This window comes from Ochotona princeps, chromosome 33 (assembly GCF_030435755.1).
Source record: "Ochotona princeps isolate mOchPri1 chromosome 33, mOchPri1.hap1, whole genome shotgun sequence".
Taxonomy (NCBI): domain Eukaryota; kingdom Metazoa; phylum Chordata; class Mammalia; order Lagomorpha; family Ochotonidae; genus Ochotona; species Ochotona princeps.
Genome location: NC_080864.1, coordinates 749,077 through 766,319, shown reverse-complemented (window position 1 = coordinate 766,319; position 17,243 = coordinate 749,077). Strand labels below are relative to the sequence as shown.

Sequence of the window (17,243 nt, the reverse complement as noted above, 5' to 3'; positions counted from 1 at the left end):
TCACCATGAGCCTGCGACGTGGACTCACCATGAGCCTGCGACACCCACGGGACTCACCATGAGCCTGCGACGTGGACTCACCATGAGCCTGCGACACCCACGGGACTCACCATGAGCCTGCGACGTGGACTCACCCTGACCTGCGACACCCACGGGACTCACCATGAGCCTGCGACGTGGACTCACCATGAGCCTGCGACACCCACGGGACTCACCATGAGCCTGCGACGTGAACTCACCATGAGCCTGCGACACCCACGGGACTCACCATGAGCCTGCGCATCCGCTCCTTCTCGATCCGCTCGTTCTCCTTCTTCTGCTCGCGCTCCGTGTTGGCGTGGTACGTGGCCACGGCCTTGGTGAGCTTCTGCACCTTGCCCGTCACGGACCGGTGGTACTCCTTGAAGTCCTTGGCGTGCTGCAGGATGCTGTTGAGGTATTCCTGCGGGCGCACACGGAGGAGGCTGCAACCTCGGGACCCTCCCGCCCTGTGCTCCAGCCACGGGGCAAACAGGTCCGAGATGGGCCCCCCAAAAAGAACAGAGGGGCCAGAAGGCCTGCCCCACAGAGGGGAAGGGTGGGGGTGCCGCGACAGAGGGTGCCGTGGGGTGCCATGCTCCTGTAAGCGGCTACCTGGCTCTGTGAACACAGGCTGACATGACAGCGTCCAGGCGGGTCACCACCAACCACTGGCATTTTATACCTTACTGCAAATTCACGCAGTAATAGGCGTTCGTTACAGAAAATTAGAATATTAAAAAAACCCTTCTAACATCTGGCTTGGTCAGAGGCCTCAGCCCACTTGACGGACACAGCAGTCGGGTCGGAGCCCTGCACAGCCCAGCCCCAGGCCCGGGTCCCAGCCCCAGGCCCACTGCACGCATCTGCGGCTGCCTCGTGGGGCTGGGCTCATGCCCCCTCGCCCCAGAGAGAACCCCCAGGGCTAAACAGCGCCCGTGCCACGTCACTCCCCGGCCTGCGGGCAGCTGTTCCCTTCATTGCCAGGGCCAAGTGGCAGCTCCTATGTGCTGCTTCTCCCTGGCAGTGACCCCCACAGGCAACATGGGGCCAGCCTGCCTCCCCTCCCAGGACAGGAGCCGAGAGGCACTGCCCTTGCACCCTGACGCTTGGTGTCGCCCAGCGATGCCCTCTAAGGGCCAAGCAGGCACAATGTGCTTGTGACCCCCGGCCCGGGCACACGCCCACCTGCTGACCCCCGGCCCGGGCACACGCCCACCTGGTGACTCCCGGCCCGGGCACGAGCCCACCTGCTGAGCCCCGGCCAGGGCACGAGCCCACCTGGTGACCCCCGGCCCGGGCACGCGTCCACCTGGTGACCCCCGGCCCGGGCACACGCCCACCTGCTGAGCCCCGGCCCGGGCACACGCCCACCTGGTGACCCCCGGCCTGGGCACGCGCCCACTTGCTGAGCCCACCTGGTGCTTCTGGCGCCGTTTGCGCTCCTGCTCGATCTTCTGCTGTTTCTCCAGCTTCTCCGTGATGCGGGCCTCTCGCAGGGACTGGCGCTTGCTGCGCTTGTAGGCCTTGGCGTTGAGCGCCGTCTCCAGCGCCGTGTCCCTCCGCATGCACACCACCACCTCCTGGCGCAGCTGGGGAGACCCACAGCAGGCCTGGCACCGAGCCCTGCCTGCCAGGTAGGCGCCGCTCCGCCAAGACCCAGAGCTCCACCCCTTGCTTACTCCCCAAGACCCTGCAACGGCCGGGGCCGGGGCCTGGCACTCAATCTAGGCCTCCCAGGGGGGACCAGGCATCAGCGCCTCCGAGAACTGCACCTGCAGGAAGCTGCTGTGCAGAAGGCCCGCTCCAGGCCGCTCTGACACAGGACCCTGGGCACCAACTCCGTCAGCAAAGGCCACCTGCGACAGGTACAGCTGGCACATGGCACAGAGCAGCAGTGCCCCATGAGGTCCCGGAGGCCCTCACGCGCCCCAGACAGTACCCCTGCAGAGAGGCCCACTGGAGTCTCCTCCTCCAAGGACAATGGTGCCTGAGGGCAGCCCAGGCTTAGGCAGGGCCAAGGACCACCCCCTACACACACCATGCCACAGGACAGGCTCAGGGGACCTACGGGCGTGTGTGTGAGAATGAGCTGGTATGCAGGTACACGTGAGAGCACGTGTGTTGAGTATGAGTAACACACACGCGTGGGGAGGTGGGGTATGTGTGTGCGTGTGTGGGTGTGTGTGCTGAGTGCACACATGGGCCTGGAGCGCTGGCCTAGAGGCTAAAGTCCTCATCTTGCACACCCAGGAGCCCATAAGGCTCCGGTTCTAATCCCGCTCCCACGCTTCACATCTAGCTCCCTGCTTGTGGCCTGGGAAAGCACTGGAGGACGGCCCAAAGCCTTGGGACCCTGCACCCGTGTGGGAGACCTGGGGGAAGCTCCTGGCTCCTGGCTTCAGGTCGGCTCAGCTCTGGCCATTGCGGCCACTTGGGGAGTGAACCAGCGGATGGAAGATCTTTCTCTCTGTTTCTTCTCCTCTCTATATGTCTGACTTTCCAATAAGAAATTAAATAAATCTTCAAAAAAACCAAAGTGCGCACGCGTGGGTGTGCTGAATACACTAAGCACGTGGGGCGTGTCGAGTGTTGGTGTGTGAGTGTGAGTGTCGGTGTGTGTGTGGACCCCAGGGAGTGCCCCCGCACTCTGCCCACCTGTCTCTGGAAGTTCAGCAGCCGGAGGGCCTTGAGCTCAATGGTCGCTTTGGTTCGCAGATCCCCGGCCAGCGACCCGGGAAGGTTTTCAAGTTCCTGAATTCGGTGCGCGATGCGGGCCTGCAGCCTGGGGCATGGAGACAGGGAGAGGGTGCAGTGAGAAGGCCGCTGGCCCACCCAGGAAGCCCACAGAAGACTCCACAGGACACACCCCCTAAGGAGGGAGACGCGTTAGAAAGAGCGACAGCAAGCTTGCGTAGCGGCCTGGGCAGTACACAGGGACAGCAGGGGACCAGAGACCTGCTCCACCCTGCCGAGCGGGAGGCTAACCCCGGGGCCCTGGGGTGACCCACAGAGCTCACATGGTGCTCCCTGGGCAAACCCTCTGACTGTGCTTAATTTACTGCGCTGCAGCTGTGTGCCAGGTACCGAAACCCCAAACAGCCATGGTGAGTGCGGGGCCTGGTGGAGGCTCCTTGGGGAACGGGTGAATGGCTAGAAGGCTCGGGCTGGGGGGAGAACCAGGAGAGCGCCACAGCAGGGCTGGGCACAGACAGCCACCGTCAGGGTGCGGCCACGGGAAGGCGAGTGGTCTGCACTCAAGGAATGGCAAGGCCTGGCAGCCGCAGGGGCACGGCAGAAGGGTTGGGGAGCGGAGGAAGGAACGAATCAGGCCTTTAAGGCGCTGAGCTGGGTCAGAGGGAGCTGACCAAAGACCCGATCAACATGGCTGGAGGCAAACAGGGAAGAAGACCTAACCCCGCCCCCGGCACAGGTGCACCCCTACCCCGGGGGAACCCCCGGCACAGGCGCACCCCTTCCCCGGGGGCTCGGCACAGGTGCACCCCTACCCTGGGGGAACCCCCGGCACAGGTGCACCCCTACCCCGAGGGCTCGGCACAGGCCCACCCCGGATACCCCGGAGCCCACTCCGGAAGGGAGAAGAAAGCGGAACTGGGAGACACTGGGATGGGGGGCTCCAAGGCCCATGCATGTAGGATGGAGCGTTCCAACCCACTGAAGGCTTGCCGCAGGAACGCCGAGGGCACCACCAGCCAGGCCGCTGCTCAGAGCACTGCCAGCAGTGGGCCCAGGACCCGCTCAGCGCCGCACAGCGGACAGAGTCCCCAGGTCCAGGACTGCCGTGCACGGGAGCGGGCCACACGAGTCCTACAAATGCCCTGTGTTCACAGAGAGGCAGGCCCTGCTGGTAGTTGCACCGCACAGCTGGGAAAACCACGAGCCTGGGTGGCCAGCAAGGGAACAACGCCGGAAGAGGGGGCCCGGAGGGCACGGCGGGGGCAGGTGGGCAGCGGGCCTGGTGGGCACAGAGGGGCAGGCGGGCAGCGGGTCGGGACCGGCCTGGGGCGGGCCACTCACCGGTACTCCCGCTCCTGCAGGATCTCCACAGGGTCCAGGCCCCGCGGCTTCTGGATGGGCGTGATGCGGCTCTGCTTCTGGTGCAATGGTACCACGGGGGCCGGCTGGGCGGGCTGCCCCGGGGACTGCGTCTGCGGTGGCATCACAGGCGAGGCGGCAGGTGGCACGGCGGGCGGGGCGGGGGAGGGCCGGCCCGTGGGCTGCGGGGGTATCAGCTTCTGGGGGGTACTAGTGGGGGCAGCAGCGTTCGCCATGGGTCCTGGGGGCGGCAAGCGGCAGGGGACCACGCTGGGCTCAGCTCTGACTCCGGCCAGAATTCCCAGGCGCCTCAGGCGGCCCAGGCCCAGGCACACTACGTGCCAAGCCCAACACCACTTGGAGCAACCTGGGGGCACTGCCGCCTGGCCCCCACACCTCCCCATCCTGAAGGACGCTGGGTGGGACTCTGCACCACACACTCCCTCTGCCCTCTCTGCCAGGATGGGGGTGGGAGGAGTGACCTACACCCAGCCCACCAGGGGCTTCCGTTTGGGTCAACCAGGCCCTCCCCACTTCCCCTAGGGGGCTGGCCGGTCACAGCTCAGGTCAGGGAAGGTAGGGCACCAAGAAAAGCCACCTCACCTTCAGGCCAGGGTTTAGGGGGTCCTCCAGGGGGCTGGCCCGGCATCCCAGGAGGCACACCTGAAGGGCCTGGGGGTGGCATGTTGGGCCCTCCCATACCTAACACAGGAGCAAGCAAACAAGAGGTCAGGCGTGCTCCCACCAGCAAGGACACCCCCCACCAGCCCATGGCCCACCGGGCTGTCTATACAAGGGCCCAGGGCCCCCCACCAGCCCCTGGCCCACCGGGCTGTCTATACAAGGGCCCAGGGCCCCCCACCAGCCCATGGCCCACCGGGCTGTCTATACAAGGGCCCAGGGCCCCCCACCAGCCCCTGGCCCACCGGGCTGTCTATACAAGGGCCCAGGGCCCCCCACCAGCCCATGGCCCACCGGGCTGTCTATACAAGGGCCCAGGGCCCCCCACCAGCCCCTGGCCCACCGGGCTGTCTATACAAGGGCCCAGGGCCCCCCACCAGCCCCTGGCCCACCGGGCTGTCTATACAAGGGCCCAGGACCCCCCACCAACCCCTGGCCCACCGGGCTGTCTATACAAGGGCCCAGGGCCCCACCTGCACAAAGCCAAGGCTGCAGCAGGCAGAGCTTACTTACCATGAGGCCTGCTGTAATTGGGAGGAGCGGGGCCAGGGCCAGGCCCAGGGCCCGTGGCAGACACGGAGGGCGGAGGTAGGGTTGGCATTTGCTGCTGCATGCCAGGCATCGGCCGCTTGCCCTGCACGGCCATCTGCAGGTGGTCAGGGAGTGGCTGGCCCCTGGCCAGCATCTTGTAGGCCATGATCTGGGCCCGCAGCTGGTGCAGCTGGTTCTGGTTGAACGGAGTTGGGCCCCGATTCTGCTGCCCCAAGCCCTGGGGGTCAGCGCCGTCCAGGGGAGCTCCCCCGGGCCCAGAGGACATCTGGGGGCCTGAGGACGGGCCACTGGCTGGAACGGGGCTGGAGGCGTGCTCGGAGCCACCCAGAGGCGAGGGGTAACCTGTGGAGGAAGGCGAGGCCCGGTTGTCTGGCGGCCCACAGGCACAGCTGGGCCGGCTCCCTCTCACCCGGCCCCGGGAGGCAGCCCTGGTGTGGCCTCGGCCTGGCTGTCTGCAAGGCCAGCGGGGCAGACTCCCTCTCACCCGGCCCCCGGGAGGCAGCCCTGGTGTGGCCTCGGCCTGGCCGCAGGGCCAGCAGGGCCGGCTGTGGCTTCAACAGGACGCACACAGGTGCTACAGACACTGTGGCAGGAAGCCCAGGCTGCCGGCGGGCCTGCAGACGGCCCAGCGCCCACATGCTTCAACTGCCTCTCTGCGGAGTCACCCCGTCCCCACCTCTGGGACTAGAGGGCACTTCTCAGAGGGCTTGTGAGGGCCCTCAGAGCCCACAGTGCGCCCCAAGGAGGCTGCTCCCATCAGCAGGAGCTCCCCCAGGGCAGGAGCGCCCCAGCCCTCTGGCCGAATAGCCCAGGCTCTCTCCCGGGTGCAGGAAGAACAACCCCAGGAGGCATCCCAACTCGGGGCTCCCGGGGCAAGAGGCGCATGTACCTTGGGAGTGCTGGTCCATGGGGCTGGGTGGGGGCCCCATGCCCGCGTGGCCGCCAGAGCGCATGCCCACTGCTTTCATCTGGTTGTAGCGTGGGTCGTCCGACACGCCCTTCTCATGCATGGCCTCCATGGGCTGTGGGGGAGGGTAGGCAGCATCAGCAAAGGCACGGGCAGAGGTGGGGGTCCCTGCCCAGACTGCCTCAGTGCCACCCCAATGCCATCAACAGCACCCTGTCACCGGCCAGCCGTGGGAGCAGCAACACCACGCCGGGCTCAAGGGAAGCCTCCTCCAGCCACCGAGGCCGAGGCGCAAGCCCGCTGCTGGCCAGCGGACAGTCCGCCCGAGGCGAAGGCTTCAGGGAGACGAGCTGCGCCGGCCTTGCCTCCCCCGGGAGGGGCGCGTCCCACCACCAGAGGACCCCAGATCTCCAGAGGGTGCTGGGCACACAGCAGGCCTGTGGCCAGCGCTGGCTGGAGGGGAGAGACACAACAGGGCAGATGGACGGTGAGGGGCTTGTTGCAGGAGGGAAGGCACTGGGCAGTGCCGGGGGGTGCAGAGGCAGAGAGCGGAGTTGCGCTGTGTACCCCTGGGGCGTGGGCAGGGAGGGAGGGACGGAAGGAGCTCAAAGAGACCCTGCCTGCCCTGCAGTGAGATGGGGCAGCCCCACGCATGCCTGCCAGTACACCTGCCAGCTGCAACAGCAGGAATGGGAATTGGCCAAGCCGGGCCTGCTAAGACAGGGCCCCTTCCTCCAGCCACCACCAGGGACACACAGGGCAGCTGAAGTGCCCAACCCGGGTGGGCAGGTTGGGTCCTGGGCCCGAGGCCGGTCAGGTGCCCAGGCCAGTGCTGCCCAACGGCCCACCCTACCTTGTGCATCTGGTGCACGCTGTCCTGAGGGTAGCCGCCGGGCCCCTGAGTTGGCATGGGGTGTCCTGCTGACGGCGGCCCCGGGCTGGGCCCCATCATGCTGTGGGCAGAGCCCGGCGAAGGGCCTGGGCTAGGGCCCAGCATGGCTCCTGGCGAGGGCCCAGGGCCCGGGGAAGGGCCCGGCCGAGGAGTCCCGCCCAGAGGCGGGTCTGGTGTAGACATGGTGCCGGAAGCTGCAGCGAGTCCCTCCTGCGGGAGAGAAACACGGCTCAGACGGGGTGGGGCAGGCCACGCTGCCAGGGCCACAATCCGGACACCCCTTGCAGAGGAGCCCGGAACACGAGGGCACCTCAGACAAGGCACAGGAAAGGAGCACTCAAGGATGCTTTGGGGCAAAAGCTTTGAGATCCACGTACAGTCTTTTCCGTACCCCACTTCCCCTACTGTGGATACTGCCAAACTTGTTTGCATGAAAACACACGTGTGTTTTCCCCCATACCCTGATGAGTACGAAGGGCCAGCGCCCCTCTCAGGAGCACAACCTGGACGGAGCCCCCTTGCACGGCCACGTCACCAAAGCCAGGGTGGGCACAGAGGCGGGCTGGCAGCACCTGTCTACCACTGTTTAACAACCAAGACAGCAAGACGGGGCTCACGCCGGACCTCAGGACATGAGCCCAACCTTCCCTCCCAGACTCCAGGACGGCCCTCAGATGTGCCAGTCCACACGCAGAGCGGCAGCAGGGGCTGCCTGAGGGCACAGGGCACCTGGGAAAGCCTGGGGCAGCGGCAGGCCCCATGGACTGGCCGTGCAGCCCCACGGCTGTGCCAGGTCCCCACCGTGACCGTGGCGCTCAGGGACGAGACATGCAGAGGCCCGTAGAGCCCGGCCACACCCCCGGCCAGACACCTCAACTCGGCGGTTGGCAGGCTGGGCGTGGCTCTCCCCTTCTCTCGCTCTCCCCCAGACAGGAAGGAGAAGATGGGTCAAGAAGGCTCTCCCCACTATCCCCTGACCTCAGCCCTCCCTACCCCTCCAACCGCGGCGTGGGGCGTCAGGGACGGAGCGAGGAGGTGGGGGAAACGCATGAGTCCTCATGGTTTTCTCAGGATACACACTTTCTAATGATTTAATGACAATCCCATGTGGACACTGGCTTTAACATTTTACACCAAAATAAACTCATTGCTCAATGCAATGTTTCAGGAACTTGAAAAAGTTTTAATATTTACTTCCTTATTTGTTTCAGAGGCAAAGAAGTGAGTTAGGAGAAGAGCTAGCCAGCCAATCAGAAAGCAAGCTCCCACCTGCTGGGTCACCCACAGCGAAGTCAGGAGTTGGGAGCTGCATCCGGGTCCTCCCGCGGGTGGCACGGAGCCCAGCAGCGGGGTGTGTGGGCAGGAAGGGGCGCCCTGAAGCACAGTGGCAGAGTGCCCTGAAAGAGGGCACTGACAGGGGGTGCAGGCTCTAAGTGCTGCACCCACGGCTCGGTCAGCCACGACACACGCCGTGAACACGAGCTCTCGCCCTCCCCCAGGACTGCCAAGTACCCCCGACGGCCGGGGTGCTCTCGGCAGGCAACGAGGGTGCCCCACGCCACGAGCCTCACAGGCCAATCAAGCAGCAAAGCCGTGCCCTACGCCATCACAGCCAACGCATCTCAGCAACTGAACCAACTCCGCCCTGACCAGGCCCCCTCTCCCGCACTCCCCCGCCGGGGTAACCAGTGCTGCCAAGTGCCATTTCCAGCACTGGCAACTATGCACCACTTTATTGACCGGGCTGCTTCACTTTCAGCCACTGAACCCCACCATCCAAGACCTGCAGCCAGCCAGGAATACTCTGCCCACGTGGAGACGCAGCGTCCCCAGCACAGCCACCCGTCATGCTGGTCACACTTCTCTTCACCACAATCCTGTGCCCTGTGTGCATCAGGCAGGTGTCGCGGCACCACAGATCACACCACAACCCAATGCTTGGAGCCACTTCCCAATCCAGCTCCTGCTGGGCCCACCCCGAGGGAGATGGGAACGGACCCCTGGCTCCACGCTCCCGCTGACCCAGCCTTGGCTGCGGGCACATGTGGGTAGGCGGGAACCAGCGGATGGAAGCTCAGCCTCACACCTCACTAAGTCTCTGTCCAGCAGGGCGGAAGTGCAAGGCAGCAGCGATCAGACACGCTGACCGGCAGGGGGCTCTCCTTCGTCCCAGCAGCCGGGGCACTGGTGCCAGGCTGGTGGGGCAGGCTCCGGGCACTACCCTCCCGCCAGCATTGCACCCAGTCACTTAGGTCGCCCAACGCCAGCTGGGTGACCGGCAGCTCAGTTCCAACACTGCTACCCTTGGGGAGGGGTGGGGCGTGAGTTCACAGCTCAGCCTACAGGATCTCGAGTGTCTGGCACTGCTGACCCCACCCCTGTGACTCGGGCCTCCCCTCTGCCCACCGCGCACACGCTCCGCCAGGTTGAATTCACACGTCACAGCAGCTCCCGGAGGGAGGGAAGGTACCTATACTGCTGCCTGCAAATGCAGGCCACAACTCGGCACCAAGCACCAAGACACACACCCCAGGGCACCGAGCGCATCGCTGGCTCAGACACACCAGGGGGGCCCGCTCCAGCCCCGCCATCACCGGGTCCTCTCGGTGCCCAGCCCCACCTCCGGCTCCCTAGAGGCCCCGCCCCGGGTCTCCTTGGCAGCACAGCACTACCAAATCACGTTCAAGGTGGGAGAGGGCAGGGATGACCTGCCGGTATGTGGCGTAACAGGTTAAGCTACTGCCTGCAATCTGGTATCCCATCTGGACGGCAGTTCAAGTCCAGTCCCTACTTTGGGACCCTGCACCCGTGTGGGAGACCCGGAAGAGGCTCCTGGTTCCTGGCTTCAGATTGGCTCAGCTCCAGCCGTTGTGGCAGCTTGAGGAGTGAATCATCAGACGGAAGACCTTCCTCTCTGCATATCTGACTTTGCAACAGAATAAATCAATCTTTTAAAATGTGCATACATTCATATGTGTGTACATACATGTACATACATATACATGTACATACATGTACATACATGCATACATGTACACGTACATACATGTACATACATACATGTACATATACACCTATATGTGTATGTACATACGCATATATGTGTACATGTGTGCATATACATGTCTGTGTGTATGTGTGAATATACATGTATGTGCACATATGTGTTTATGCAAACGTATGCATGCGTATACACATGTATGTGTGCATGCATACACCTTTAACAAAGGATTCCTAGGAACGGGGCGCTCCCTCACTCCCAGCGAGGGGCCTGTCCCTCCCACCCTCTAGTGTAAGGAGGGAGGGTCACAGTGGGGAGCAGGTGGCAGGCTCGGGGCCACGGGGAGCAGCACTTGTTTCGCACTCCCAATGGGACGCACTGGGCTGCATAGGGACAGCGAGCGAGGGTGCTCCGGGGAGCGCAGACCCCAGGGACACCAGCCCCCCAAACACAGGTGCCGTTCATCCGCGCTGGTGAAGCCCTCCGGCTCGGGGCACAGGGACCCTCTGGAGCACAGGGGAAGTGCTGCTGAGAGAGGCCACATCGCTGGCTCAGTCACAGAGACCTGCCCCACCAGCCCCGCTGCCGTGTGCCCACAATCACTTCCGGGTGTCCTCGGGGCAGGCTCCACGGCCAGGGCGCAAGGATGCCACCCACTGTGCCCCTTTCCTGGCACGGCAAGCCAGGAAGCCACACATAAGACCCTGGGTCTCCTACTGTCAGAGGTGAAGCCGTAACTGCCACACAGCCACCTGCTTCCTGAGCCAGCCAGGCGCGACCCTACAGGCAAAAGGAGAACCTACACAGTCCCAAGAGCCATTTTCTTTTTTTTTTTTTTTTTAAGACTTTCTTATTTTTATTACAAAGTCAGACATACAGAGAGGAGGAGAGACAGAGAGGAAGATCTTCCGTCCGATGATTCACTCCCCAAGTGAGCCGCAATGGGCCGATGCACGCCGATCCGAAGCCGGGAACCTGGAACCTCTTCCGGGTCTCCCACGCGGGTGCAGGGTCCCCAGGCTTTGGGCCGTCCTCAACTGCTTTCCCAGGCCACAAGCAGGGAGCTGGATGGGAAGTGGGGCTGCCGGGATTAGAACCGGTGCCCATATGGGATCTCGGCGCATTCAAGGTGAGGACTCTAGCCGCTAGGCCACGCCGCCGGGCCCCCCAAGAGCCATTTTCAAGGCCATCGTTGTGACACAGAAGGTCCGGGGCCAGCGGGTGAAGCTGTACCCCGACATACCACACTGGCACGCCGCCTGAGTCCCAGCGGCTCCCTTCCTGATCTGCTTTCTGCCAGTGTCATCCGGAGGGCAGCAGAGGATGGTCCAGGCCGTGGGTCCCTGCCACAGGTGTGGGAGATGCAGTCGGCGCTCCTGGCTGCAGGCACCCGGGCAGGGGGCCGGCAGGTGCACGGGAGGTCCCCAAGCGCCTCTCTCCCTTGCCTTTCAACTGAGTAACAAGGCGAACGTGAACCGGAGGGTCCATCCTCCCACAGCACACAGAGTGGGCGGGCCTCCCCCGGGCACTGCTGTACCCGACTGCCACCTGCTGTACCAGGCTGCTCCTCGGGGACGTGACCCACCCACCCCAAGCAGAGCCCTGCACACCTGCCTGGGCTGGCTCAGGACCCCAACACTGGCTGCTTTGCAGCGCTATGGCACGAGTGCAGGGAAATCAGGTCCCTTCACAACACGGGGCTGATGCAGTGGAGTACTGCACTATTCCTTGGCCTTGCAAGCGCCAGCATCCCATATGGGCTGTGGCTGATGTCCCGGCTGCCCCGCTTTCCATCCAGCTCCCTGCCTGTGGCCTGGGAAAGCAGTGGAGGACGGCCCAAAGCCTGGGGACCCTGCACCCGCGTGCGAGACCCTGGAAGAAGCTCCTGGCTCCTGGTTTGGGATCAGCTCAGCTCTGGCTGTTGGAGTCAGTTGGGGGAGTGAACCAACAGATGGAAGATCTCTCTTGGTAGCTCTTTCAAGCAGAAAATGAATCTGACAATTCAGTCTCCCAACATCATCACCGTCACTGGAGCGTCCCTCGGCTCTCTCCTGCAGCAGACGTGGCCAGCTGAGGCCACCTCCCTCACAGCGACCACCACCCGGCTACAGGGACCAGGACGCGCCATCCGGTCACCCTGCAGCACCTGCGGCTCTCCACTCGGCTCATCCCAGCCTGGCTCCGACCCGACCTCTCTCCCCTCTTCCCCCCAACACCCAGAAGTCATTACTTCCCTGTTATAGGCTCGCACAGGCTTTAACTCTACAACTGTCTTCAGTTGTTTCAAAGCCACAAGCTTGAGGACACCTGTGAAATGAGAAACGGACACATGATCTTGCCAAGAGGCCACAGCCAGAGCTGGTGCTGGGGTTCAGCGGGCAGCCCGCACTGCTCCACTGGGGCCCAGCTCTGGGAAAGCAGCGGACGGCCCAAGCGCTCGGCCTGCACGCCCCGCCCAGAGACGAGGAAGAGGGGCCCGGCCCAGGCCTGGCTGCCGTGGCCACCCGGAAGGGAGCGAGGCCACGGACAGAGGCACACTCTGCCTTCTCCCTGTCTTACCCTTTCAAATAAAAAACAACAAATCAAATAATAAGCATTGGGCTCAGCACCATGGCTCAATCCTCGCCGTGCACATGCCCAAGATCTCCTACGGGCACCAGTTCCTGTCCCGGCAGCCCCACTTCCCATCCAGCTCCCTGCCTGCGGCCTGGGAAAGCAGTGGAGGACAGCAGTGGACAGCCCTGCACCCAAAGTGGATCAGCTCGGATCATCTTCACTCCAGTTAGGAGTGAGCAGCAAATGGAAGATCTTCCCGTCTCTCCTCTCCCTAAATCGATCCGCATTTCCAGTGGAAATCAATAAATTGTCAAAGATAACAGTAATAAGGGTTGGCATGTGGCACAGAGGTAGAGCCACCACGGGCTACAACGGCATCCCCTTGTGGGCACGGCTCCCTGCCCGTGGCCTGGGGACACCAGCACAGGATCAGCCAAGTGTGTGGGGCCCTAGCAGCCGCGTGAGACCAGGACGACCACCCGGAGAGGCGGCCGACAATGCAGGGTCTGGCTCTCCCTGTCCGCACCTGGTGTGTTGTTATTATTGCAAAGGTAAGGTTCACAGAGATAAGAGACACAGAGGAAGATCTTCCATCCGCTGGTTCACTCCCCCAATTGACCCCAACAGCCAGAGCTGAGCCGATCCCAAGCCAGGAGCCAGGAGCCTCTCCCGGGTCTCCCACGCGGGTGCAGGGTCCCCAGGCTTTAGGCCGTCCTCCACTGCTTTCCCAGGCCACAGGCAGGGAGCTGGGTGGGAAGCGGGGCAGCCGGGACATCAGCCGCGGCCCATATGGGATCCTGCTGGATGCAAGGCGAGGTTTAGCCACTAGGCCATTGCACCGGGCCCTCCCTGTCTCTAACCGTTTCTGAGTAAATAAATAAATAAATAGTCCACGGCCACTGTGGCTAGCACTAACCCACCTTACAAATCACTTTTTAATACTAAAACCAGAACCAAGGAGCCCCTTTCTTCGTCAGTGCCTGGGAGATACGCAGGCCCTCTACATGAGACGAGGCTTGACAGGAGAGCCACACGTGGAAAACAGAAGTTAAAGATCTGCTATTTGTGGTCCACAAAGTGTTGACATGAACGCCTTCTGTGTCAGCCAGGAGCTCCCACGGCCTGTCAGCCCTCAGGACAGGGCTCCGACGGCGCCCCTCCCGGCCCCCACTACTCTCACACCGTGGCTGGTCCAGCAGTGCTTCTATGTGCTGCGCCCTGGGACCATCCGCGAGCCCGGCGAGCCCGGCGAGCCCGCAGGACAGGGCTCCCGTCCCCGAGCCCGGCAGGACAGGGTTCCCGGCGGCCTCATCCCCCCTGGACCTGGCTCCAGCCGCGCCCTGGACGCACCTGCTCTCCGCATGCTGCACCTTGCCCGACTCCAGGGGGCACCTCTCACTCAGAATGCAGTCCTCGGCCCCTGTGAATGGGCCTCTGTGCTGTTGCCAGGCCCAGGTGCCAGGCACTGCCGTCCTCACTGCCCTGGGGCACGGGGCAGCAGCGTGGTGGCACAGGGGCCTGTGACCACCGCGTCCTGTATGGCTGTCACCTCATCTGGTTCCTTCTGACCCAGCTCCCTGCCAATGTGCTGGAAATCAGTAACTGGCCCAAGGGCCTTAGCCCCGCCACCCACGTGAGGGACCTCAAGCCGCTGGCTCCTGGCCCAGCCCTGGCTGACCACAGTGGCCATCCGGGAGTGAGCTCTGCAGGAAAGCTCCCCAGCCTCCCCTGCGAGCGGGCACAACCCCTCAGCGTTTGCGGCCGCCTCTCTGAGAAGCCTGGATGAGCTGCCAGGACACTGGCCCCGGCCTGGCCTGGCAGTTCAGACACCAGAGCAGGCAGCTGGCGTCCTCTGCCTCTCCAAAGCTAAAACACCCCGCGCAGCTGACCAGAGAGGACCGACACACGCTCAGGGCAAGTGCCCTCCACAGCCGCGCCCTCTCCACCTCCCACCGACACCCGAGCATCGGGAAGACCGCGGGGGCCCCTCGCGACCCTCCCCGCCTCCGGAGCTGGGCCCCAGGTAGCACAACCTGGAGTGTTTCCCCAATTATGCTGTCACAGATTTTAAAGTAAGGTACAAATACACACATCAGGCTGAGCCGCCCTGAGCTTTGTTCACTGGAAGACAAACATGCACAAAGCTAACGCCATGAGCTGGAAGCGGGGTGCCAGGCGCTGCCCCGGCCCTCCTTCCACACGCCATCCTGGGGCAGCAGGTGGCCTAGGGCCGAGCTGCAACCCATCCTGCTTGGGGCTCAGCAAGGTCGGCCCACAGTGCCAGTTACCAGCCGGCCAACGGCGGGACCAGGCACTCCACACCTTGCCCATGGCGCCAGGCCGGGGTGAGCAGGTGCAGGAACAATGACCAACCTGGGCGGGGGCAGGGGGCTGGGGAGGCAGCTCGATGCCTTCCCCGACTCAGGGTCACCGACCCTCTTCCTCCTCAGCCCTCCGTGACCCCAGGGAGCCTGCTCCCACACTTCCTGCCACTGGGGGGACGGTGTGCAGTCCCCAACCAGCCAGCACCCAGTGGGGACCAACACCTGCCGGAGCCCTCTGCCCGGCTCTGCCAACTCGCAGGGCCACACAGCACCAACATTCAGGACTCCACTCCTGGCCACCCACACAACACCCCACACTTGGCAAGCCGCTTTTCCTCTTACTCCATTCCTACCTTCCCCTCAACCAAAAAGCCAAAACACTTATAATAATGAGCAGAGCCACCCAGGGCTGCTATCTGAGAGCATCGCTGGGAAGGACCTTCCCCGGACAAGCGGGGTGCGAGAGAGGGGCCCGTAGCGGGGACCACCTGCCCCGCTCCGTCCCGCCACTCGCCCAGGCACCCCCGGATGGGACTTGGGGGGTGACGGATGAGGAGGAGCGAATGACCCTGCATGTACAATTCACGATAATGCATTTAAAAATAACAGTAATACAATTTGAAGCCAGGTGACCCAAGGTGCGGGGTGGGGGCTGGGAGGGCAGGGGTTGACCACATTGTCGAGGTGACTGGGGTGTCGGCGCCTTCACACAAGCAAGCAACCTTGGTGTGGGACCCCAAGGACGTTGCTGGGCAAACCCCAAGTGGCGCCCACCTATTGTTGCAGCCAGAGGGGAGTGCGGGGCACAGACCTGAGGGATGCAGGGGGCACAGGGAACTGGGGTGCGGGGCACGGACCGAGGGGTGCAGGGGGCACAGGGAAGTGAGGTGCGGGCACAGACCCGAGGGGTGCAGGGGGCACAGGGAACTGGGGTGCGGGGCACGGACCGAGGGGTGCAGGGGGCACAGGGAACTGGGGTGCGGGCACAGACCCGAGGGGTGCAGGGGGCACAGGGAAGTGGGGTGCGGGCACGGACCGAGGGGTGCAGGGGGCACAGGGAACTGGGGTGCGGGGCACAGACCCGAGGGATGCAGGGGGCACAGGGAAGTGGGGTGCGGGCACAGACCCGAGGGATGCAGGGGGCACAGGGAACTGGGGTGCGGGGCACAGACCCGAGGGGTGCAGGGGGCACAGGGAACTGGGGTGCGGGGCACGGACCGAGGGGTGCAGGGGGCACAGGGAACTGGGGTGCGGGGCACGGACCGAGGGGTGCAGGGGGCACAGGGAACTGGGGTGCGGGGCACGGACCGAGGGGTGCAGGGGGCACAGGGAACTGGGGTGCGGGCACGGACCGAGGGGTGCAGGGGGCACAGGGAAGTGGGGTGCGGGGGACGTGGGAAAATCGGGTGTGGAGCACATGAAAAGGGTGCAATACGAGAACCGGCGGGTTGGAGGACGTGTGAAAATGGGGTGCGGGGGATATTAGAACCGAGGGGTGAGGGGGAGACGAGAATAGGGAGATGAGGGGTGCCCGGGCCTGGGTGCGGGGCTCAGGAGCGGGGTGCGGGTGCCCGGGCCGGGGTGCGGGGCTCGGGAGTGGGGTAGGGGTGCCCGGGCAGGGGTGCGGGGCTCGGGAGCGGGGTGCGGGTGCCCAGGCCTGGGTGCGGGGCTCGGGAGCCGGGGTGCGGGGTTCAGGAGCGGGGTGCGGGTGCCCGGGCCTGGGTGCGGGGATCGGGAGCGGGGTGCGGGGATCGGGAGCGGGGTGCGGGGATCGGGAGCGGGTGCCCAGGCCGGGGTGCGGGGATCGGGTGCGGAGTGCAGGGCGCGGGTGCGGGGTGCGGGGTGCGGGAGCCCACCTCCCCGCGGCCTCGCCACGCTCGGGGCCCTTCCCGCCCGGCTGGCCGGCCCGGCTCTTCTTGACCCTTGAGCGCCGCCGTACCCCGGCCTCCCCCGCGGCCCCGGCTCCATTCAAACCGCCGTCGCCGGGGCCGCGCCGCTCACCGGAGAGCCGCCGCCGCCTTCCCTCCCGCCGAGCGCCGCTCGCCAAACAAAGAAGCCGCCGCCGCCGCCGCCGACGACCGAGGGGAGAGCCGCGCGCGCCCGCGCCCCCCCACACACGTCGCCGCGCCCCCGCTGCGCGCGCACGCGCCGCCCCCTCCCCCGCGCCGGCTTCTTCCGCCCTCGTGCGCGTGCGCGCGGCCCCGCTCGCCCTTCCGCTCCCTGGCGCGCGTGCGCGCCTGGCACTCCGAGGCCCGG

General features: G+C 64.8%; 1 protein-coding gene across 7 annotated transcripts in view; it reads right to left on the bottom strand.

Annotated features, from left to right (window-relative positions):
- SMARCA4 (SWI/SNF related, matrix associated, actin dependent regulator of chromatin, subfamily a, member 4) overlaps positions 1-17,138 on the bottom strand; it is a 58,029-nt gene extending 40,891 nt beyond the window's left edge. For 6 of the 7 annotated variants that reach the window (XM_058658014.1, XM_058658011.1, XM_058658013.1 and 3 more), the window contains exons 1-9: positions 16,989-17,138; positions 7,068-7,316; positions 6,197-6,329; positions 5,269-5,649; positions 4,678-4,776; positions 4,057-4,315; positions 2,677-2,803; positions 1,437-1,610; positions 269-442 (exon numbers count right to left, since the gene is read on the bottom strand). In XM_058658014.1, the coding sequence (XP_058513997.1) occupies positions 269-442; positions 1,437-1,610; positions 2,677-2,803; positions 4,057-4,315; positions 4,678-4,776; positions 5,269-5,649; positions 6,197-6,329; positions 7,068-7,289 (1,569 nt within the window). In that variant the 5' untranslated portion in view covers positions 7,290-7,316; positions 16,989-17,138. Of the gene's footprint in view, positions 1-268; positions 443-1,436; positions 1,611-2,676; positions 2,804-4,056; positions 4,316-4,677; positions 4,777-5,268; positions 5,650-6,196; positions 6,330-7,067; positions 7,317-16,843; positions 16,865-16,988 lie in introns of those variants that run through there. The other variant, XM_058658012.1, reaches the window with a different exon arrangement.
- Between the last annotated feature and the right edge of the window lie 105 nt (positions 17,139-17,243).